This window comes from Typopeltis vanoorti, chromosome 24 (assembly GCF_054136105.1).
Source record: "Typopeltis vanoorti isolate ZY-2024b chromosome 24, IOZ_Tvanoo_1.0, whole genome shotgun sequence".
NCBI classification, from domain to species: Eukaryota; Metazoa; Arthropoda; class Arachnida; order Uropygi; family Thelyphonidae; genus Typopeltis; species Typopeltis vanoorti.
The window spans coordinates 87,088,323-87,113,775 of record NC_143572.1 but is presented as its reverse complement, the minus strand read 5'-3'; the positions used below and the strand labels follow the sequence as shown (position 1 = coordinate 87,113,775).

At 37.8% G+C, this 25,453-nt stretch overlaps 1 protein-coding gene across 6 annotated transcripts in view; it reads right to left on the bottom strand.

Moving 5' to 3' along the window:
- Window positions 1–25,453, bottom strand: part of LOC150093521 (rhodanese domain-containing protein CG4456-like) — a 186,078-nt gene that overhangs the window by 46,251 nt on the left and 114,374 nt on the right. For 4 of the 6 annotated variants that reach the window (XM_090413521.1, XM_090413522.1, XM_090413527.1 and 1 more), the window contains one exon: window positions 21,705–21,824. In XM_090413521.1, the coding sequence (XP_090269647.1) occupies window positions 21,705–21,824 (120 nt within the window). The remainder of the gene's footprint in view (window positions 1–21,704; window positions 21,825–25,453) is intronic. The other 2 variants (XM_090413523.1, XM_090413525.1) reach the window with 1 other exon arrangement.

Below are 25,453 nucleotides of genomic sequence, written 5' to 3'. Positions count from 1 at the left end.
TTTTATAAGCTTGTAGAGTAGGCCCTGGTGCCATACTTTGTCAAATGCCTTTGCTAGATCCAAGAAAATGGCTGCAGTGTGCTGGTTCCAATTAAAGCCGACTGTGATGTGTTCTACCAGGCGGTGTATTTGTTGAGTGGTACTGTGCTCCTTTCGGAAACCAAATTGTTCATTAGGGATGATTTTAAGTTTCTCTGTGGCGTCTTGTAGTCTGGAAAGGATAACTCTCTCTGCTATTTTGCCAAGGCTGGATATTAGACTAATGGGCCTGTAACTTTGGGGAAGTTGTGGGTCATTTCCAGGCTTTTTTATCGGTGTTATATCAGCAATTTTCCAGGCTATGGGAAAATGTTGTAGTCTGATTATTGCATTTGTTATGTTGACTATATGGATTATGGCCTTTCTGGGAAGAATTTTTATGATTTTATTGGTGATTCCATCTGGTCCTGGGGCTTTTTTTGAATTTAAATGCTTGATGATGTTATATATTTCTGTTGGGGTAGTAGGAGTGATGTGGTCTGGGCAGTTTTCTGTTTGCTTTAAAGTATGCCTGACCTGCATATGAATATTATATATATGACTAATATTCAGGTTTTCATATGCAGGTCTGCACTGCTCCTCCAGACTGTCAGCCAGTGCATCAGCTTTGTCTCTATCCATGTGTGCTATTCCGTGCTTGGTCTGCATGGGGGGTAAGGGTTGATTTTTTCTACGGAGGATCTTCAAAAATTTCCATAAAGTATGATCAGCTTGGTTTAGGGATGTTAACTTCTTTTCCCATTCCTGGTTTCTATGATTTTGTAGTGCATCTCTTACTTTTTTGTTTAGGTTGTTTAGGATAGTTTTGTCTTGTGGGGCTCTAGTGTTATGGTACTTCTTCCTGGCTTTATTTTTGGACTTGATTAAGTTGGTAATCTCCTCTGGGATTCTGCTGGTTGAATGGATGAGTGTGGTTCTGGTGACTGAAGCAATTGCTTTCTTGATTTGGTCTGTTAAGCTTTTTACTGCGGTGTCTATCTCTTCTTTTTTATGTATGATAGGTACTGGGCCGATGTGCTCTGGTAGGACATGGGACAGTTTGTCCCATGCTAAGAATGAGTGTAGTGGGGAGAATTGATCTAGTGTACCTAGTTTGAGTACTAGGGGATTATGATCTGATGACAATTCATTTACTGTTTCCAGTTGGTACTGATATTTGATATTCTTTAAAATAATGATGTCTAGCACGTCTGATCTGCCAACTGGGCTGTGATGGGTAGGCTCAACAGGTCCCACAACTGTGGCTGAGTTGGCTGCTGTGTAGTTGTGTAGAGTGTGGCCACTTGTATTAACCGTGGAGCTGTACCAGGCAGTGTGTTTTGCATTCAAATCTCCTGCCATAAGAATGGGGTCTGTGGAGCCTAGGATGGAATCCAGATCTGATATTAATAGGTGTTTGCTTGGTGGGTTGTAGGCTGCATATATCTTGATGCTTCCTGCATTTCTGGTGTGTACTTCTACTCCTGTAATCTCCAGGTTGGTGGTTGGTGGGTTGGGTATGGTATTGTGGTTGAGGTAGGGCTTGATGTAGATGGCTGTGCCTCCCCCTCTGGCACCTAGTCTGTCTGTTCTGTACATGGTGTACCCCCTTATTTTTGGGTTGTTAGCAGGTCTCAGGTGAGTCTCGCTAATCAGCATAATATCGGGGTTTCTTCTGAGTGCGAACTCTTGTAGCTCTAGGGTCTTGTTGGTGAGGCCATTGGCATTCCAGGCAGTTATCAGGAGTGAGTTTGGTTGTATTTTAGTTGTGTTCATTGAGAGCTGCTAGTATGGAGTGGGTTCCTTGAAGGAATCTCTTCGTTGAGGATGACGATGGGTTTGTTTGGCTAAATTCTTGCAGCATAGTGGCTAATGAGGAGGTCAGGATTGCTGCTATGTTGGAGGTTTTCTGAGTGGTATGTACTGCATTCTTGGGGCGAGCTGCTTCTGCGTAGGTTTTGGTGGGGAATTGTGGTCTTTCCTGACTTGTTTGGTTTAGTTTTCTTTGATCAGTCTCAAACTGTGATCTTTGGGTGGTAATTGGAGCAGGTGATTGGGGGGGTCTTGTTGCCCCACGGTTTTTCGGATGATGAATGCATCCTTTATAGTTGGCAGGATGGGGTCCACCGCAGTTGGCACATGTGGCTGGCGTGGTTCTTGGTTTGGAACAGGTAATAGTTGGGTGTTTTTCGCCACATTTGAGACATCTGTACTCAGCTTTGCAGAGTTTTTGGGCATGGCCAAACTTTTGGCAGCGATGACATTGCCCTGCTGATGCTCTCTTTCTTAGTGGTTCTGGAGTTATTCTTAGACCGCAGACGGCGGTTATTTCATAGATGTGTTTCTGTGTGTTGGGGACTTCCACTAGGACTAGTGGCATTGGTCGCTTGTCTGATCGGGTCATCCTGCTGACCTTGATAGGTGTCAGGCCGTGTTGGGTGAGGTCTGCCGCAATCTCCTCAGAGGTGATGCCTTCTGTGACTCCTCTGAGTACAACTTTAAGATTTTTTTCGCTGCTTAGTGCGAAAGTGTGATATTGTAGTTTGTTATTGTCCATTATTTTGGTTATATCTCTGTAGTCTGTTACTGTTGTTGGTTGTATTTTAACCCCTTCGTCTGTGTTTCTGGCCCAGGAGTAATCAATATTGTGTTCTCTAAGGTTTTGTGCTACTGTGGTCCATTTTTCTTTTTCCCGGAGAATTACCGGGGGGACCTTTTCCTTCTTTTCCGGAGCTGTTTGTGAGGGTGCGGCGTCTTCCATGTGGTCGTCCGTGGTTCTGCGTCTTTTCCCTATGTGTTCTTCTGTGACGTTTGTCTGTTTTAAGTTCTCGGGTGGGCGGGATGTCGTGTTGTTTGTTTCTCTCTCGTCATCTTCGATGTCTTCTGGTTCATCTGTGTGTGCGTACAAGTTTAGAAAACCTGGCCATTCGGTGTCGAATTTTTTAAGGATTAACTTAAATAACTCTAGTGCTTGATCTCTGTTTAGATGTTGTAGTAAATCTTCGAAGCTTTCCATTTTGGTGCGTGTATGGTTTTTCCGTTGTGGTTTTGTTGCTATTTGTATATCGCTTAAAATAAATAAAGTGACTAAACCTTACCTTGGTAGGTTCTTTCATTCCACTTTAGTCCTTGGTCAGGGAGGTCCGTTTTTGAACCACTATGATATTTTCACTATAAGATGTAATCCAATGTTAATCGCGTGGTCCGTTCTTGATCCGACACTCGCTACCAATCTCCCAAGATCCTCTGATCACTCTACTGACGAGAATCACTCTTCTCGTTAATATCAAGTTTGTAGCGAACAGAACTTACAACCCTTCTACGAGTTTTGCCATGAGGTGTCCTAATAAATTATTAGATATATGAAGAGCCAAAGGCTTCAATTCGGCGACATATAACTTGTTTAAGTTAAGGGATATTACATCCCATATCGTTTCTTAGCCGAATAAGAAACTCAAAGAGTTTCATGCCGAATATAGTAGAAACTATATAATAAAGTTCGGCGATTCCAAGCGTAAGCAAATACCTGGATACTGCAGCAACTGACCCTAAAGGTAGTGCAAGCTGAGGCAACTCGTGTCAAATATGTCGCCGAATTGAAGCCTTTGGCTCTTCATATATCTAATAATTTATTAGGACACCTCATGGCAAAACTCGTAGAAGGGTTGTAAGTTCTGTTCGCTACAAACTTGATATTAACTAGGTCTGCCTACTCACTGATGAGACCTCAATAAAGGTTGAAACCGGTCTGGGTAGTGACCTTCTCTCATAATGTCGAACAATAATACAGCTCCTAGGAGCTAAGTTCACATTATGGGTAAATATCGAGAATAGTGATCGGAGCTTGCTCCACCTTTGACACGAGTTGCTTCAGCTTGCACTACCTTTAGGGTCAGTTGCTGCAATATCCAGGTATTTGCTTACGCTTGGAATCGCCGAACTTTATTATATAGTTTCTACTATATTCGGCATGAAACTCTTTGAGTTTCTTATTCGGCTAAGAAACGATATGGGATGTAATATCCCTTAACTTAAACAAGTTATATGTCGCCGAATTGAAGCCTTTGGCTCTTCATATATCTAATAATTTATTAGGACACCTCATGGCAAAACTCGTAGAAGGGTTGTAAGTTCTGTTCGCTACAAACTTGATATTAACTAGGTCTGCCTATGAATTCCAGTTCCAGTTTGTTCCAGTTTGTGAGGAGTGTCCGATCCAACGAATCTAGAAGAAAGCTGCGTGTTCCAGTCCTGCTGCCAGAAACTTCCAGCCTTGGTGAGAATTTTTTTTTTAGTTATTTTTCCTCTCTTTTTGCCTTGTGCCTGCTTGTAGTCTTCCGCCTCTATGTAGTGTAGCAGGAGATTTCTGCAAACGGGGAACGCTTGGCCCTGGTTTAAAGGTCTATCCATTTTTCCGGGACTTAATTCATAGTGAGATATTTTTCTCTCTTCCAAATGACTTCATTCCTGCCGCGAGTGAAGACCCTCGGTATAGAGGCAGGCGTCAACATACCGAAGAGGACTTTAGCGAGAGCTCTCGCCGACATAGTAGGGGCACAAAAGATATTTGGTTTTACCCCTTATGGAGCAGGTAGATACCAGGTAGTTGTGAAAGATATAGAAACCAGGAATAAGTTAATGGCAGGTGTAGAATGTGAAGGGAAAATGATCTATCCCTTCGTAGTAGGAAGTCTACTGAAGACACTACGAATAGAAAGGTTCCCTGTAGAATATCTCGAGGAAGGGAGTGAGATAATCAAAAAGGTTTTCTCAAAATGGGGAGACGTACGGGACGTCAAAATCACCAACGATGCCGACTACCCCGACTGGAAGACTGGCGAGGTGACCTTCCTTATGGAGATGAAGGCTGAGGTCCCCAACTTTGTATTTCTAGGCTCTGCCAGGGTAGTAGTCAACTACCCTGGTGTAAGAAAGCAATGTTTTCGTTGCGGATCACTCGAACATCTAGGTGCAGACTGCCCGAAGAACAAATGCAGGAACTGCATGGCGGCAGGACATGCCCTAGGTCAGTGTGAGGCACCTTGCTTGAAATGTGGAAATACAACCCACAAGGTAGACGTTTGTCCCAACAGGACACAAGCAGAACGAATAGGAGGTGCTATATCGCCAACCCCAGCAGCCACTCCAGTAAATAAACCTGAACCCGAAAAAAAGGACGACATTCTAATTATAGGCAAAACAGCAGAGGAGCCTAAAACAACGGAGCCGGAAGACTTTCCAGTCATTCAACCCTCAGCTATCGTGACAGTAACAACAGGAAATCAAGCCGCCACCACGAAAAACTCAGAATGAAAAAAAAAAAAAAAAAAGAAACGTAACGCAAGGAAAACTCGCATCGAGACGGAAGAGACCACAGAAGTACAAGAAATGGAAGCCAGCAACAACACAGAAAAAAGACCAATCAGCCCCGAAGAAGGAGAAACGAAGAGAACAAAACCAGATAATACATGCCCAGAAGAAGTATCTGACTCTGAGGAAGAGGAAGAAAGGGAGATCAGAATAGAAAATCAAGAAGAGACTGAAAAATCAAGAAAAGGCAATATTACCTCAGCCGAGGAATCGGAGGAAGAATCTATCCCCGCCGTGGACGCCCAAAGGGTTCTAATGCGTTTAATCCCAGAAGACTCTGAGGTAATCCTCCAAAGGGCAATAGACAAAATAGGAGCACCTATACTCCTCACAGGTCCTGAGACCATAAGCTTAGAATGGGGAGACCTCTATATAGAAAGATTAAGTGAACTAAACCCAGCACAGCTAAAAGGAATCCCTGAATTAAACGAAGAAACAGAAAGGAGTCTGTATAAAGCTCTTCACCAAATAATAAATGGCCGGGAAAAAACAGTAGCTTCTCAAATCTTACAGAAAAATACAACAAAAAAAGAGTTAAGGGCAAACTAAAAACTTGTCCTCCTTTCAGGACCAACTAAATACTTAATTCTGTTGTACAACTTATTGGTTTCTCTAGCTCACTAAGGAGGGGGTAGACCTGAGAACCCGGGCTGCGAAGGCTTACGTCGAGGCGGTGCAGCTCCTTGTGGGCTGCATCACTCGGGCCGGGTTCTTCCCCCAACTCTCGGTTCTCTGGTTGAAAAAGTCCACCTCAATACGGATCCCGCTATCGCAGTTTTTTTTTTTCTTTTTTTTCTTTTTCAGTTGTAAGGCATAGTTTAAGAATAATCTAAGTTCCAAATTTTAACAAACGTTTTTCATTTTTTTAGGGGTTACGAGAGAACGTTTCCAGACACCTGGATTAATGTAACCTAAAGTTATCTTTTTCGTATAAAGTGAAGTATAAATTTTAAGTTTTTTTTTTAGAACAGGGGTAAGGAGATTATGTTTTACAGACCTTTTAGCCACAACCTCTGGGTTACACAGCTAAACAGGTTGACTGAGGCCTCTTTTTACCTCCTACTATCCTACTCTACCTTTCTTTAACCTCCCCTATTACTACCTGCTGACCCTCAGCAATCTTTATACTCCAAAGGCCGATGATGAAAGACATGAACTCCCATTCTTGCCTACTCACTGATGAGACCTCAATAAAGGTTGAAACCGGTCTGGGTAGTGACCTTCTCTCATAATGTCGAACAATAATACAGCTCCTAGGAGCTAAGTTCACATTATGGGTAAATATCAAGAATAGTGATCGGAGCTTGCTCCACCTTTGACACGAGTTGCCTCAGCTTGCACTACCTTTAGGGTCAGTTGCTGCAGTATCCAGGTATTTGCTTACGCTTGGAATCGCCGAATTTTATTATATAGTTTGTACTATATTCGGCATGAAACTCTTTGAGTTTCTTATTCGGCTAAGAAACGATATGGGATGTAATATCCCTTAACTTAAACAAGTTATATGTCGCCGAATTGAAGCCTTTGGCTCTTCATATATCTAATAATTTATTAGGACACCTCATGGCAAAACTCGTAGAAGGGTTGTAAGTTCTGTTCGCTACAAACTTGATATTAACTAGGTCTGCCTACTCACTGATGAGACCTCAATAAAGGTTGAAACCGGTCTGGGTAGTGACCTTCTCTCATAATGTCGAACAATAATACAGCTCCTAGGAGCTAAGTTCACATTATGGGTAAATATCAAGAATAGTGATCGGAGCTTGCTCCACCTTTGACACGAGTTGCCTCAGCTTGCACTACCTTTAGGGTCAGTTGCTGCAGTATCCAGGTATTTGCTTACGCTTGGAATCGCCGAACTTTATTATATAGTTTCTACTATATTCGGCATGAAACTCTTTGAGTTTCTTATTCGGCTAAGAAACGATATGGGATGTAATGTAATATCCCTTAACTTAAACAAGATTTCTACTATATTCGGCATGAAACTCTTTGAGTTTCTTATTCGGCTAAGAAACGATATGGGATGTAATATCCCTTAACTTAAACAAGATTTTTTTTTCTTCTGTTAATATTTCTCCTGCTGCTTTTATCATTTCTAATTTATCATTTCTAATGTAATTCCATCTTCTCCTGCCATTTTATTATTTTTCATATCTTTCAATGCTTGTTATGTTATATTTCAAAATGTTGTATTTCTGAAATACTTTCTTCTTCCTGTTCTTCTGGATTCCAGGTATTTTGAACAGTGCTTCTGGTGCTATACAATTCTGAAAAATACTGTCTAACCCTTTTTTACTATGCTTCTTTGCATCTTTGATATCTTGTCCATTTTCATCATTTAGTATTATTTCTTCTTTTTTTCTTATTGTGAGACTGTTTCATAGTACTTTCATATTTTTGTTGTTGTCTATTGTTTCTTGTATCATTTTCTCTTCTCTTTTCTTTTTATCTGCTTTAATATTTTTTCTGATTGTTTTATTTATTTTTGTAAGTTCTATTGTATTTCTTTTTCCTCGTCTATTGTTTCTTGTATCATTTTATCTTCTCTTTTCTTTTTATCTGCTTTAATATTTTTTCTGATTGTTTTATTTATTTATTTTTGTAAGTTCTACTGTATTTCTTTTTCCTTCTCAAATTGGTTGCTTCTTTCTCCAGAATTTTTTTTGTTTTCTCTGAGAGGTGTTTATTTTCTAACCTTTTTATCCTTTGCATTCTTATGTGCACTTTCTATAATGATTAGAATAAGATTTACATTTTCAACCATGTTATTTCTTTGACTATATAATTTTTCTGCAATTTCTTGATATATTTTTTGTTGACTACTAATGTGTCATTATTTATCTTTACATATTTTGTTTCATTCTCTTTCCTCTGGTAAATTTTTTCTTCTATTGTTATATTCCCTCTAACTATTCTGTGATCACTTCCTGTGCCTATTTTGACTGATGACTGAAACATCTTTAATTATTCTTATATGTGATGATAAAATATAATCTATTTCACTTTTTGTTTGTCTATTAAGAATTATCCATGTTCATGTTCGGTTTGTTTTTTTCTTGTAAGATGCATTCATAGCATGCAACTGGTTCCTCACCATGAAGTTTAATATCATATTTCCTCTTTCATTTTGTTCTCTTATTCCATTTTTTCCTATACACTTCTCAAGTTAATTTTTATTTTTTTTTTCTAGTTGTACATTAAAATCTCCCAACACTACTGTGTAAGCTGTAATATCCTACTGTACTGTATTGGATGTGTCACAGAATTCTTCAATTTCATAGCTGCTGGTTGATGCATATATTTCTACTACTTTCATAGAATTCTGTTCTGATGTTTGAACTATGATATATATGCTATCCAATTTGATATTCCTGCATATTTAGAAATGTTTGCTATACTCGTGATTATAAAGAAACCTACTCTCTGTTTGACATCACCTGGTCTTTTCCAATAAAGCACATTTCCTGATTTCAGTGTTATGCAATCTTCAAATTTTCTTTTTACTTCATTTAGTCTTATATCCCATTTCATTTTATTTATTTCATATATCAATTCCTCTCCTTTTCATTGTCTGTTAATGTTCTTGTGTTGTATGTAGCAATCATGAAATTTGATTTTTTGCACTTGCGTTTATTATTTTGCATGAGAGTAGCACATCCAGTCAGATAGCTCCATATCTCTACCAAACTAGGTTTTCTGGGGATTGCAAGGCCCAGAGATGCCAGATACTGTGAGCTAATTCGTCTATGTAACATATTCATAGTTTTAATGGAGGGGGGGGAATAGTCTTTTCTTCTAAGATGATGAATCGGCTTAGAAGAGGATTGGCAGTAGCCCACCTAACTAGAAATGTGGAATGCCATCGCTGATTTTATCACTCTTGTCACCCAAAAGGATAGGTAACCTGCCTCCATCCCAAGAGGTAGCAGATGCTATTGGGAAGCTGCTCCTCTGGAACACCATCACACCCAATTGGAATCCCTCTTAGTCTGGTTCTTCAGTATTGACCTGTTTAGACTGGAAATTCCTGCTGGTAAAATACTACCAGCATAGCTCAATACATCCTTCAAACATGCAAGCCCTTTCATGTGAAAGTGAAGATTCCAATGAAGATGCCCCTTTGTCACATATCAAAATATTCTGCATCTATCTATCCTCTGCAGTCCCCAAACACTTGTAACAAATTTTGTAACCCAAAAATCTTTAACCTATCTTTCCAAGAAGCATTCCATAGAACTGTAATCATTAACAACTTGTCTCTGAAACTTCTTCACCTCCAAAAAAGAAAGGCAACCAAATCTGTGCAAAGTAATTTAGGAGTAGTAATATCAAAGCATTATAAAGAAGATAATATCTTTCTCTTATCCACAGGTGTCAGTGTATTCTTCAACATCTAAATGATTCTCTGTGTTACTATGCCCACTTGGAAATATGCTCAAATTCAACTACTTATCCACCATCTGCCCTAAATCCCTAACCTCAACAATTTCTTACAGTACAGTTCCATCAATACAATATACACCTTGCAATCTTTTAATCCTAAAGTAACACTGAACTGACAATGATTATCCTTTGCCTACACTAACAATCTATTGAAATCATCATGAAGGATTTCTACAACTTCGTTAAACTTTCTTAATTGTATCTTACAAATCCAACTTATATAAGTATCGGGGAATTTTTATTAATTGTTGCATAATACACTAAAGATTAATCAAAATCAACCAGTTTTGCAAACATCTATGGCAGCTTCATTAGGCGCTTTTTATGAAAGAAATGAGGACAACAGACAATGTTAAAAAAAATTAAATTAATAAATAAATCATTATAACAGCATAGTTCAACATAATTTAAATGTCTACAATGATGCATGGTACATGGCAGCTGTCTCTTTGTAGAGTTTGTAGGTAATTAATTGCTGGAGAACTTAAAGTTTGATATATCAAAAGATACTGATTAGCAATTTCCAGGCATCATTTAGAAGAAATCCTTGGTTTCTGTTAAGGAGTCATGTGACTGAATTACTGCCGTAGATGCCTTGATTTGTCTAGAAAAAATAATTTTCTTGCAAACAGAGCATGGTGGAATCCCAGCCAACAATGTGATTTGTAATCAAAGTATGGTTCTTTCTTTCTCACCTTAAAACTGTGGCTTGTCTGGCCTGCATAAGCAAAAGCACAGGAACATGATATTCTATAAACACCTAGATGCTTGTAGAAAAAAAATACTCTCCTTCAGCGATCCAAGGCAGCTATGAATGGTTTGGATTGGTTTGAAAGCTACTTAAGTGTTGTATTCTTTGAGAAGGGCAGCAATCTTGAGTAACACATTACCGATATAAGGAATGGAAATTGAGTACTCGTACTATATTCTGGTTTTGAAGAAGGATTATCTGAAAATAATATTTTGTTGACTGTGTTTTTTTTGAGTGTTCATTAAGAACCAAAAAACTGGAAATGGTTTGAAGTTCTTCATCTTCTTTAGTTATGACAGAAGTTATCCGGTTCTTAAGGATGTGGTTACACCTAGGTTTTGAGAAGGATGATGAGGGGGAGAGACAACGTATGAAGATAGCATCCAGTAAGTAGGCTAGCAGAGAACCTCTTAAGAATTACAAATCACAAAGAATCCATTATCTGGATTCTTTGTAATCAGAACATCTAGACAGGAAAATTTGCTTCCTTTCTCCAACTCGGATATGAAATTTATATTAGAGTGGAATGAATTAAGGCAGTGTTTCCAAAACTTTCAGTATCCATGTACCCGTTTTAAAATTTTAGAAATGCTGGCATACCCCATCTGGGACAAAGGCAGTTTGGGAGAAGTAATAATAATATTTTATTTAAACACAAATAATTGCAGCTTTTTTTATATATATATTTTTTAATATTTGCATTATAACAAATTAAAAACAATGGAAACATTTTTTTAATTATTAAATACATTTTTAGTTATACAAATCCAAAGTTAGATAGGGCTAAATGGCCTCGCCTACTCCCCATATACGGGAATAAAAAGGCGTTAGCTGATTTTTTTTTTTTTAAATCCAATATGCATACAGTAGAAACAAAAATTATGAAATTTAAATTTTCAATAATAAAAAATAAATTTAACGAGACAAATGAAATTTAGAAGAACGTTCTGACCACATGGTTGAAACTATTAGAATGTAAACTTTTTATGCAAGCAGTTCAAACCTTGCCAACGGAACACAATCATGGTGCCAACTAGCCACAGTCCTGTGGTCAGTCACCACCAAGAAACACATTTTTTAAAAACATTCTTTAGAATTACTGAGAAATTAATTATAGAATACGTCTGCACCTATCTAGAACAATCAGACAATGAAAACATAAAAGCAAAAAAAAAAAAAAAAAGTAATAAAAATTTTATCACTTGAAAGCCCTATCAATACCTATGGGATATGTGAAAGGCAAAGTGTGGTACATTACAGATACCACATTTTGGGAAAACTGAAAGAGAGAAAGAAGAAACTGCTGCAAGGCTGAAAAATTATGCTTCCAGATTATGAAAATAACATCTAGGTTTCAGTATAGTTTGAACAAGGAAATGTGTCCCCAAGTTTTCCATGAATAGATCAAGAGATGGAGGAGATAAGGGACTACCCATTCCAATCTAAACGGTTCTCTATAAAAACCGCTGTTCCACCAAATTAAGTTAGAATAGAAACAATGTTTTGTTTTAAGTTTTTCCATTTGGTTATACTATAAATTAAAGATACCAAGAGATTATATTCTTGGTTGTACGAGTTGCTCCAGTCAGGAAAATAGTCCAGGTGCAAACTCGTTTGCTCATACTTGGATAAAGGATTAAACCAAGAATATAATTTCTAGGTATCTTTAATTTATAGTATAACCAAGTGGAAAAAATTACAACTATCTTTAATCCAGAGTATTTTAATAATAAGATGAGACACCTCAGTATATGAAAATATGGCTTCTGCATTTCTTCAATTTTAGTATCAACTCTGGGTCTGGCTCCCACTGATGAGACCTCAATAAAGGTCGAAACCAGTCTAGGTAGTGACTCTTCCCTTAATGCATAATATTACACATCTGTAAGGATATGTGCTTTGCATTTTTGGATACTAAGACAAAGGATGTGAAGTCATTAGATTCTTTACACAAGTTGCCCCAATTTTGAAAATAGTTCAGGTGCGAACTTGTTTGCTTACACTTGGATAAAGGATTAAACCAAGAATATAATTTCTTGGTATCTTTAATTTAAAGAAACAATCTAACAGATAAGCTTAGGTGTTGATGGTTATTCATGACTTATTTTTCACGGTATTAACAACACCACACACACTTTTATCACAAAGATGTTCTATTAACGCTTATATTTCGCTGATTTTCAACTCAGCATCATCAGAGCACAACACACTTGTATACACGACAGTGAGTGAGTGAAACAATATAATTGCAAAAGACGAAAGATCTAAAGTACTATTTTTGGCGCTCTCTAACGAAAAAAAAAAAACAGCTATCCAGGAGTTTTTCTTAGGATAACCATCTCCCAAATTTTTGGCAAATTAATGCAACCATATTTGTTAAGGTTGGGAGAATTCTTCAAAGCCATTGCTGACTCAAAAACATAATCTTTCAGATCTATATCGACTCCTAAATAGCACATTCGTTTTCCTCCATCTAATTCTGTGTGAAGGAGTGTCCAAAGCGTGGTCTGGCAGTCCTGACTTGCCATAGTAATAGTAGTGAATGTATCTTTCATGTTCTTCCAGACGAATGTTCACTGATCTTCCTGTTTGCCCATAATATAATAGGCCAAGTCACAGTCGCAAGGAACTTCATACACTCCTGGGTGTGCTAAAGGGTGACGTTTATCCTTAGGTGAGCGGATCAGAGTGCCAGCTTGACATGAGGTTTGAAAGTGGTGCGAAGCCAATGTTTCAACAATACTTTGGCTATCTTTTGTGATGTACCTCTGATATAGGGAATAGAAATGGTCATTTTGTATTCTTGTGTATTAGCAGAGGGAAGAGTAATGGGCCTATGTAGTATTTTAACTATTTTGTAGGGATTATAGCCGTTGGCTAAGAATGTATAGCGCAGGTATTGGAGTTCAGTGGTCAGAGCTGTATCGTTAAAACAAATGGCTCTGTGTGTAAGTGTTTTTAAAATGCCGTACTGTTGGACTGGATGATGATGTGATTGTTTATGTAGGTATCTTCCTGTGTGTGTTGGCTTTCTGTAATTATAGAAACAATGTTTGAACACTTTAGTGATGCCCAGTAGGAAAAGACCTTTAATTAGGTCTAACACTCCAACTGGTAAACAGAAAAACAATGTCCAAACTAGCAAGAATGTCTGATGGTGATATATCAACATCTGACAACTTCTGAATAAAATGAGCCAAACTTTTGATACAACTCGATGCCACCACTGCCTACTTCACCAACTACGTGAAACAACTAACACATCGTCATTATTATTATTATGCTGTATCTCCATGGAGTCCAGAAATTCATTGTGAGAGACCCAAACTAAATATTTTACACACAAAACTTATCACATCTCTCTGTATACTCATTCACTGTGGAAACTCACAACTTATTCTGGCAAAATTACATTACACAGAATCACCACTCTCCATGCAAAAAATCTATTTCGCACATCCTTATTAACCACACTTTTATGTAACTTCCATGGATGACCCCAAGTTCTCTATTTTTCCTATATTGAAAAATTTCCTTTGCATCAATTTTAGAAAATCCCTTTAATACCTTATAAGTTTCTATCATGTCCCCTCTTTTCCGCCTATCAATCAAACTTTGAAACCCACACACCTTCAACCTATCCTCATAGGAGAAATTCCACAGACCTGTCACCATCTTAGTCACACATCTCTGAATTGTCTCTACCACCTCCTCATCCTCAAGAAACCCAATTAATGAAATTGTGCGAGTAGTCAAGATGTGGCAAAATCAGAGCCTTATAAAGAGGGACAATAACTTCCCTATATTTACTTGTTAGCATGTTTTTCAACATTCAAGTAATCTTTAGAGCAATTTTTATCAAATTTTGCAATATGCCCTCTCAACTTCAACTCTGTCCATCATTACCCTCAAGTCCCTAGCTTCAGCAATTTCCTGCAATTCAGTACAATTAATATGGTACACAGCATGTAACTTTTTCTTTCACAGTGCATAAACTTATGTTTTGCAACATTAAATTGACAATCATTATCCTTTGCCCACAATGCCAATTTATTTAAATCATCCTGCAAAATCTCTACATCACCTTTATTGAGTATTGCTCTCCCTTATTCTAGTCACACTCATTCTCCTAGATTCTACTCCACCATGGAGTCTGTCAGCCCCCCCCCCTCCATGCTACTAGTTTCATATCCATTCCCATTTGCTCCAACTTTTGTAATAGTTTTTCCATGTGCTTTCTGTCAAATGTATTTGACAGAATACCACAGTAATACATAAAACTTTGGTAGTATTCACAGTATAGCTATTTCCTTTAACTAATTCTGCAGTCACTTTATTAAATATAAAATGTGAATAAATTACTAACTCTTTTACAAAGCTGTGCTGTCCACTATAGAGTACTGAATCCCTATCCATACAATGTTGGATTTTACCCTTAACTAACTTTTCCAGTACTTTAACAATCACTTTGATATATTAATTGGTCTGTAGTTTGCTCCTTCTGTCTAAGAGGCACACCTTTATGCAATGGAACTATCTTACCCTCTTCCCACTCTCCTGAAACCCTGCCAGAGCTGAGACTTAGACTGAACAACTTCACTAGAGGCAATGCCAATTCTTATGCAATGATGTTTTTCAATATGCTGAACACCTGTTCATCTACCTCAATTTTGATATGTCTCTCTGCCACATCAGCAAATGCAAAATCTCCACCTGGATGACACACCTTTGCAAAATGATCACTCAGTAAACTCAACTTTTTCATTTGCCTCTGTCACCTTCCCACCATCAGCATTATTTAGTCATTCTACCATCATTTTTCCTATTACTACGAGCTCAAAAAAAAGTACTGAATAACTACAGCGATATATGTTATGGAGTAAATGGGCTTATTAACAAGGAACATATGTTTACACACGATAATATGTACATTCACAACTATCAGTGGAATCTTGGTCAAATAAAGCATTAATGACGGTAGATTACAACAGGTTTCATAGTGTGCACGAGAAGATTCTCTGTCATCTTGGAGACTAAGGGCTACGACATCTGCTGGACACATCATGTAATTTTATCCCTTAGTTCATCAAGGTTTGAAGGCAGGTCATGGTGGAATACCCATTCCTTCAACATACTCCAAATGAAGACACCAAGTGATATGAGATCAGGAGAACATGAAGGGTAAGGGAATTCAGTGAACCTCAAAATGAGCCTCCTGGGGAAGTGTTCTGATAAATAGGCTCTAGAACCACATGATGTGTGACAGAGTGCTCCATCCTGTTGGAATACCTGTGCATGAAATGGAATGTTTTTTGCATGACACTATTCAAGGTAATGGTTACACCACCCTCTTCAATGAAGTAGAGCCCAGTTAAGCCATGGCCAGAAACGACACATCAGATGGTGACCTTCTCACTGTGAAGAGGTTTCTCTTGAACAAATTCAGGTCTCAAGAAACCAAGAGAGCTGTAGGTTCATCTGTTTACATGACCGCTTAGATGGAAATACACTTCATCCAAGAACCACATTATAAAGGAAGGACAGATCTTCATAGCCAACACACATGCAGTATTCTCACTGTGGAGCATAGTCCATTGCTGTTAAATGCTGACACACCTTGGACCATTTGCTCCACTAACTTCATATGGATGAAATAATGTTCAACAATAAATGTCTTTTCTTCCAACATCAACACCATTGCTATAGCTAAATGTAATGGTGTAGACTCTACACATGCTCTTCTATTAATGTGCATGCAGTCGAATGGCATATCTCATGGCATGTGTACTGAAGTGGATGTCAAAATTCAGTACTTTTTTTCTGTTGCACCATGCTGTACTTGCTACATAAACGAAAAAATTATTTTGTATTTACTTTTGCCTGCTTAGCTAATTTTCTATCATAATCTGATTTGGCCTTTTTTTTTTTAACCATACTAGTCATCTTTTTATCCTTCTTGCTTGCACTTCTCATGAGTATGCTGATCATATTTTTCTTTATATTCCCTCCACAGTGCTTTCTTTTTTTTTTCTCTGAGCTCTTGCTTTATATCTCTACTTATTAACTTAATCACCACTTGGTTTATCCTCCTGAACTTGGGTATGCAGTCTGATACTGCTTCTCTCAAACATTTTCTAACCCCTTCCCATGCACTACTAACATTCTTCCCTTGTGGTTTATCTAGCCATGGTACACACAAGATGCCTCCAAAGTCTGTCATAATTACTAGCTTTATAGTTCTCCATAAAAAGTCAGTGATACTATGAATGAGCAACACAGAAGATATAAGATTAATCTTAGAAAGGAATTTTACATAGGTATATGGAATGTTTGGGGTCTACAGATAGGTACTCTTGAGATTGTCTATAAAGAGATGGACAGGTATAAAATTGACATCCTGGGAATTACAGAGACCAGATGGAATGGAGAAGGTCACTTCAAAAGACAGGATGGTAAACTAGTTATTTACTCAGGTGGTGACTCAAAACATCATGAGGTAGCTGTGATACTGAAGACAGCTCAGGCAAGAAGCCTTTTTGGTTATAACCCCATTAATGATAGGATACTTTCTATTAGACTTAAGGCTCAGTTCTACCAATGTATCAATTGTGGTAGTTTATGCACCCCACACAGATAGGCCTGAAGAAGAGAGTGAGGAATTCTATGAAAACTTAAACTGTTTTGGACTGCCTACCAGGAAGAGACACACTTTACATCTTAGGGGACTGAAATGCAAAAGGAAAGAGTATGAGAATCAGGCCAAAGTATGGCATGTTTGGTCTGGGTGAACATAACACCTGTGGTGAAAGACTTTTGGAATTTGCCCGTGCTAACAGATCAGTTATTACCAATACCTGATTCCAGAAACATCTACGACAGTCCTATACTTGGACATCTAACATTGATAGGTCAAGGCACCAGATTGATTATATCCTGGCTCTCCAGCAGTGGAAGACAAGCATCTCTAATGTGCATACTTTTCCTGGAGCAGATTGTGGTGCAGACCATCAGCTAGTAAGAGCCAAAGTAAGACTAAGACTCCGAAAACTTCCAGGTCAGGCACATCCCACTAGATTGGATATTAGAGTAATTCCTATAATAAATTTAGTTTAATCCTTTATCAAAGTGTAAGCAAACAAAGTTTGCGCCTGAAAATATCTTCAGGACCGAAGTAAGTGGTGCAACACCAGGCAACTCCGAGCAAAGGTGGACCAAGTTCTCATCACTCCTTGTCTCAGTATCTCCCATAATGCAAAGCACATCTCCTTGTGGGCATGTATACTGCTATGCATTAAGGGAAGGATCACTACCCAGACCGGTTTCGACCTTTATTGAGGTCTCGTCAGTGGGAGGCAGACCCAATCATGGAGATACTAAGCCAGAAGCAATAGGAGAGGTCATATTTACCTATACAAGTTGCCAACATAGAGTAATTCCTAGTGGATTCACAGTAGAATCATCCAACCGAGTTGATGTTTGAGGTTGATGAATGAGGAGAACTCACCAGAAATGCTCTAAGAAGGAGTTAAGGTGATAATACAGGATACAGCGAAGAAGTATCTCAGATCAATAAGAAGACCAAGAGACACATGAATATTAGATTCAACATGGGAACTAATCAAAAGAAGGCGGTCAGAAAAACAAAGAGACACAGGGACTAGAATACAAGAAATTACATACAGAAGTCAGAAGAGCCATCAAGCAGGACAAGGAAAAGTTCTATACTAATAAATGTAAAGAAATAGAGTTCCAGATAAGGAGACACAATTATAAAAGGATGTTTTATTTAGTTCGTGACTTAAAGCACAAGTTTAAGCCTAAATTGAATGTCATCAAAGACAGGAATGGAGCATTACTAACAGAAGAGTTGGAAATCAAAAACAGATGGAAAGAATACTGTGAGGAACTGTACAGCAGAGTGGATAAAGAAAATGTGGAGCCTTTTCACCAGGAAAATTTTGATTTAGAATCTCCTCCACTTTGGCATGAAGTTGAAAGAGCAGTTAAGCAGGTTAACAGCAATAAGGCCCCAGGTGCAGAAGAAATCTCAGCAGAGTTAATTGAGGCCACAGGGGATGGAAGGATATGAGTGTTTCATAGATTGATTACAAGGATATGGAAGACAGGATCATGGCCTAGAGACTGTAAGAAGTCAGTTTTCATCCCACTACATAAGAAAGGTGATATGAAGGTGTGCAATAATTATAGAATTATTAGTTTAATATCTCATGCAAGCAAAATTTTATTGAAGATCATGCTAAATAGGACTGAGGCCAAAGTTGAAGCAGAGATGCCTGAGGAATAAGCAGGTTTTAGGAAAGATAAGGGCACCAGAGATCAGATCCTTTGCCTTAGACAGATCATAGAAAAATATAAAGAATTCAGACTCCCTCTGGTAATGTGTTTCTTAGACTATTCTAAAGCTTTTGACTGTGTTGAGCATGTGAAACTGTGGGAAGTAATGAAAATAATGGGTTTTCCTCAACACACTATCAGGTTGATAGCCAACTTGTATAAGGAGCAAGAAGCCACAGTAAGAACAGGTGTTGGATTGACTGACTGGCTTCAAGTTGGAAAAGGAGTTAAGCAAGGATGTTTACTTTCTCCTCACTTGTTTAGTATATATGCAAAGGACATCATGCGTGAAGGATTGGATGAGCTCAGGACAGGAATTACGATAGGAGGTAGATTGATCAGTAATCTGAGGTATGCTGATGATACAGTACTCCTTTGTAATGACATGGAAGAATTAAGACTAATTCTTGACAAAAGTTAACAAGATCAGTAATAATAGAGGACTTGAACTCAATCCTAGCAAGACAAAGATTATGGTTCTCAAAGGAAATACAAACAGAGAAGCTCTTGAAAGAGAAGTGTACCTTAATGGAGAAAGAATTGAGGAAGTCAGTGAGTTTCAGTACCTGGGATCCATTATTAATGTGAAGAATTGCTGTTCAGAAGATGTCAGAAAAAGGTTAGGAATGGCGAAAACAACAGTCAGAGACCTGTCTAAAATCTGGAAGGATGGATCTATCTCCATGGGAACAAAGTTGAGGATTTTGGATGCAGTTGTTTTTCCAACAGCAACTTATGGATGTAAGACTTAGAACCTAAGAAACAGATATCTGCTTTTGAGATGTGGTGTTACAGAAAACTGTTGAGGATATCATATACTGAAAGGTGTACAAATGAATGGGTGTTAGAAAAGATCAGTAGAACTTTAAGGCTCCTTAAAGATATTGACAGAAGAAAGTTAAAATATTTTGGACACATAGAAAGGATGGAAGGGGGACTTCTCAGAACAGTAATAGAAGGTAAAGTTCCTGGAAAAAGAGGAAGGGATAGACTATCAATAAGATGGATAGATGGATGGTGTGTATGGAGTGACTGATCTTGAGAATTGAGGCCGCCAGAAAAGCAAACAACAGAACTATATGCCGAAGCCTGGTGTGGCACATCGCCGAGCATCAGAATGACCTAACAGCATCTGTAGATGCCCCAGTGAACATAGAGAGAGAGAGAGAGAGAGAGAGTTCCATAAACCCTTTCTTGACAGAGAATTCCACATCTGTCAATTTCCCAGAACAAGGCTGCATGATCACTTTCCCCAGTTGGAGGCACAGTGTCTACCTTGGTTATGGACATATCTACCAATTCAACACTCTGAAACCTCTGGTTCCCTCTATAACATGTTGTTTCAGGTAATTATCCCTTAGCAACTGTGTAACATTTCCATCTTGCCATGCCCTTTCTTGACAGAGAATTCCACATCTGGCAATTTCCCAGAACAAGGCTGCATGGTCACTCTCCCCATTTGGAGGCACAGTGTCTAACTTGGTTATGGACATATCTACCAATTCAACACTCTGAAACCCCTGGTTCCCTCTATAACATGTTGTTTCAGGTAATTATCCCTTAGCAACTGTATAACATTTCCATCTTGCCATGCCCTTTTTCCTCCCTCCCTCCAATCTATGTCCCCATTGAAGTCTCTGATAATAATTGCTTGACTTGGACTGATTGTGCTAATCTGCTGATACATGGCACCTGCACCTTCCTGTGGATCTCCCCCAAGTCTATAGCAGCAGCCAACAATCTTTTTTTTTATTATTGGCCTCACTGTCTGATGTCCTTACACCAGACAGCCTCAAACGAATCATCTCCCCGAGACCTAAAATCCTCTTTAATTTCAAATTTTGCTGGTTGTAGTTCTTCAGCTATCATCAGCAATACTCTGCATCCTATCCTATTACCTCTATCCTTCCTGAAAATACAAATATTCTTCACATTCTATTCCTGTAACAATATCATTTTTTGTCAACCAAGTCTCACTGATGCCTATAATTTTTGGCCAAGTTGAGCTGACCAATGGAAAAAAAACTCCTCTTTGTTATTCCTGATACTTCTGGTATTTGTGAACATGCATTTCAACATCTCTTTGTATCCACAATTACTTTTGTGTAATGTCATTACCAATCCATTTGAATCGGAAACCTGTGAAATCGCATTTGGTATTATATATAATTTTATGCAATGCTGAATGCGATATTGGGAGAGATATCCCCTACCCCCCAATATCTCTAATTTCTCTGGTACTGCCCTTACAAACTCTCATTAAACAACACTTTCTCCAAATATCTAACTCAAAAACACTTAAATGCAGTCAGTCATAAACTTCATACCATTCTTCTTGCACAATCTTCTCACTGACTCATTAACAATTATGGGTGTTCTTCTCAACTCTGTCCTATCATACCGAGGCAGCAGACTCACAATCTTAACTTCCTTACACTTCATTTTTACTTATTTCAACAACTCTTCCATATCTTCTCTCATTTGTATATTTCTCCCCTTTCAAATTATTTGAAAGGGGAGAAATATGCTTCTCTAATTAACAGCTTCACTAACATCCTTGATCTTTACATCTGGATACCTCCAAGCAGTGCAGATTGAAGTAGCTAAAATCTAATTTGCTGTTCAAAGTCTTTTTGGTCATGTGCTCTAAATGAAGTTTCAAGGTTAAGATTTTCAGAAAGTCAAGATATTTGTTGAATTGTCATGCATATACATATCTATGCAAACATTAAACAATTTTCACATAAATCATAAAGCTACTTACATGGAATATTAATCGAGCCTTGCAATTTTCCATCAGTTTCTAGCTCTTTGGATTCACGCACATCTATCAACAAGACTGTATCATTACTCAGTAGTTCTACCAACTGTTCATATTTTATTTCTAAAATATATAAATAAACAAAGATATGTAAATGTAAACAAAACAACAACTTCCATATATTCATTCAATGATGCTAAAAAAACAAAAAACAAAAAAAAACTTGCATATTTGCATGTGTGGATAGAAATAAACACAAGTATGAAAAGACTTGAGAAAATAATGAAAAAAATAAAGTTGTGCTCAGCTCTGATTCTATTGAGTCTTCTGACATGCATGCTTTAAAGACTCGGCATAAAGTCACATCCTGCATGAAGAAACAAAATTCTTAGAAGTATCAAACATAGATCTCAGCGACATATGCAGGATTTTCTAAGTCTTGTTTAACTTTTTTTTTTTTGTATTACTTTGTATTACAGGAAGGTAACACAGAGGATTGCTGCAATAATGAGAAGGACGTTGACCTGTAGAGATAAAACAGTTATCATTCCATTGTATAATACCCCGATCAGACCACACTTGGTCTATTGTTCTCAGATTTGGTCCCCAGGATTTTAAGGGGATAAATTAACTGTGGAAAGGGTACAAAGGCAGATAACAAAGATGGTTTCAGGACTGTACAATGATAGTTATGAGGATCGGCTGAGGGAATGTGGACCGCAGAGTTTGGTGGATAGAAGGAGAGGTGATATGATTGAGACTTTTAAACTGTTGAGGTGGTTATAGGGTTGACACTAGGGGGTTCTTTCACTTGGTTGAACAGCGGGAAGGAGTGATGACAAGAGACCATCCCTGGAAGTTACAAAAGGAAACTGTGAGCAAAAGGGTGAGAGGTGGTTTCTTTGCATGGAGGGTGGTTGAACCATGGAATGCATTGCCTGATGGAGTGGTGAGAGCGAGAACGGTCAATGAAAGAGTGGTATGATAGACTTTGTGTTTCTTAAGGGGGACCTCCCCTTGATGAGTCTTTTGACTCCATGGAGGCCTGAATAATAATAATACTATTATCCACCAATGTCACCTAGCAAAAGTCATAGAAATTCATACAACCGTGGTCACTGGAATATGTAGTACGGTATTCTGCACAGTTTCTTTCTTCTACCTGCAATGCCATTAGCAGTCCGATGACCAGAACTGCACAAATAGAATTAGGGCCTGTTTATGCTGTGAGTTTTGCATTGGTGGGGGGGGGGGGCAAAATTATTTATATTAAAATTATTTCTATTTAAAATTATTTTATTTCTATTAAATTATTTCTATTAAAAAATTGCTTTTTTAATAGAAATAATTTTGAATAACTGCTTGATGTAGGTCTAGTAGTACTAGGCAACAGTTATATGGATATGTAAATAAACTCTTTATCTTACATGTTGACTATGGGAGATGGTACACAAAGGGAAAGAATGAGGACAAGTAGCCAACACTGGATGTTGTGCAGTGAACTTCACACTGAGAAGTTCCATCACAATGTGAATGGAATTGGAGAGCATGAAGATTAGGAGTGATTTTTTTTTTTTTTTGTATCCATTGCTTGACAGGATAGTGAGAGCATAAATGGTGAATGAGAATTGTATGATACATTTTGTGTTATTTAAGATGGACCTCCAACAAAGAGTCTTGTGACACTTCAGGGCTGTGCTCAATAATAATAATAATAATGTACAATTTTAAAAGTGCACATGAATAAATTGGTTGGATGGTACTCTTAGCAATAAGATATTGTACTTGAGCTGTTGCTGAAGAGATGCTATTTTGTTTAAGTCTTATGTTTAGTGAATATGTTGGCTGAAATGAGTACGAGTATGTTTTTAATAAATGTGAACATGGCTGAGTTTATATTATATCTATTTATACATCATCATCAATTTCCTGATGTGTAACCCCAAGAGGTGTTCAGGTTATAACAAGCATAACGGCACTACATGATTAAGTTTACATTATTATTAGTCTCCTATCGACAATTTTCCTCCAAATCAATCTATTACTTGTGAGCACTCCAATATTGTCATATATAACATCTGTGCTTCTAAGGCACTTCTGACCGAATCAATCCACCTAGACCTTTGTTCTTCCTCTGGGTCCCTTTCCTACCATCTTGGTATTAAACACGTTTCGCTAACCTTTCTTCACACATTCTATTTAAGTGGCCATACCACCTTAGATTAGCTCTACTGACACATCCTTCAATACTAATAATGTCAAGTTCCTTTCTAATGTCTTAATTTTTAATATGATTCTGCCATTGATATCATCAGTTAACTCCCCTAATTTTTCTCAGAATTCTCATATCTGTGGTCTCTAGTCTTTGATTAAGTACTTTATTTCTAACCCAACTCTCAGATCCATAACTTAAAACTGGTTTAAACACTGTCTTGTATACTGCTAATTTGGTGTTTTGGCTAATTTCTCTCTTATTCCATATAAATTTATTCAGCTGGCTACCCACCATACCAGTTTTGCTTATTCTGTTGTCTATTTCCAGATTTAACCGGCCATCTTCACTAAAAATTGTGCCTAAATAACCGAAATATTTTACTTGTTCTATAGGATTTCCATCAGAATACAGCTGAAGTTTTCATTGTTCTTGCCTATTTTCATAGTTTAGGTCTTTTTATTGCTGATTTTCATGACAAATTTGTTACAGCTGCTATTCAATTTAGTTAGTGAATCCTGGAGACTCGTACTAGATGTGTTTAGGAGTACATCATCATCTGCATAAAGCAAAGAGCTGAGTTTGACATCTCCAATTTTAATATCAGGTGATATCACGTTCTTTCATAATGTGATCTGTATAGATGACGAATAAGAGTAGATAATGTGCATCCTTATCTTATCATCTCTGATGTAAAATCAAACCATCTTTTTGTATTTCCTTCAATCCTAACTACTGATTGACAACTTAAATATAGACTATGTATTGCTCTGTATAAGTAGAGTTGTAGAGTAAGTGCCCTCCCTCGATAAGTCTTAGATTCCCTAGAGGTGTCAAATAATAACAATAATGTTCCATTCACCCCATATAATTGTAGTGTTTTGAAAAGCTTTTCTCTGGGAACCTTGTCATATGCCTTTTCCAGATTGTGGGAATATGACAAGTATCTGTTCAGGTCATTCATTAGAATGATCTGCAGAATCGCCTAGTTTTTGGGGCAAACCCTTGACTTATATAGTGGTCTCTGAAGAGAACCAATCAGTTTGAAACAGCTTGTCAGGCCAGTGAAATCTTTATCAAATGGACTAATAAAATGTGAATATATGGATGCTTGGGCAGCACCCATGTCTTTTAAGGTAGTCCAAGCTAAGGCAACTTGGAGATGCCAAGGATTGTATTCTTGTAAGCTCTCAAGTCAACTTAACGAAACTTTCATAGTTTCTAGAAACATTCAGCTTTGAAATAATGTTGGATTTAATATCCACTCTGCCTATATATAATTTGAGCTTCAGAACAGGGAAGACTGCACAGGAGTGGAAAGAATGTATGATAATCCCATTGCACAAGGGTGGTGCAAAGACCGATGTATCCAACTATCGACCAATCAGTATCTCAGGTATGGTGGTGAAGATTTTGAAAAAGTTGGTTAGGGCCTCGCATTCAGAAATGGATTGACAGGGAATCTCTACTTTGCAATGAACAGCATGGTTTTACTAAGGGAAGCTCATGTTTTAGCAACTTGCTCACATTCTATAACAAT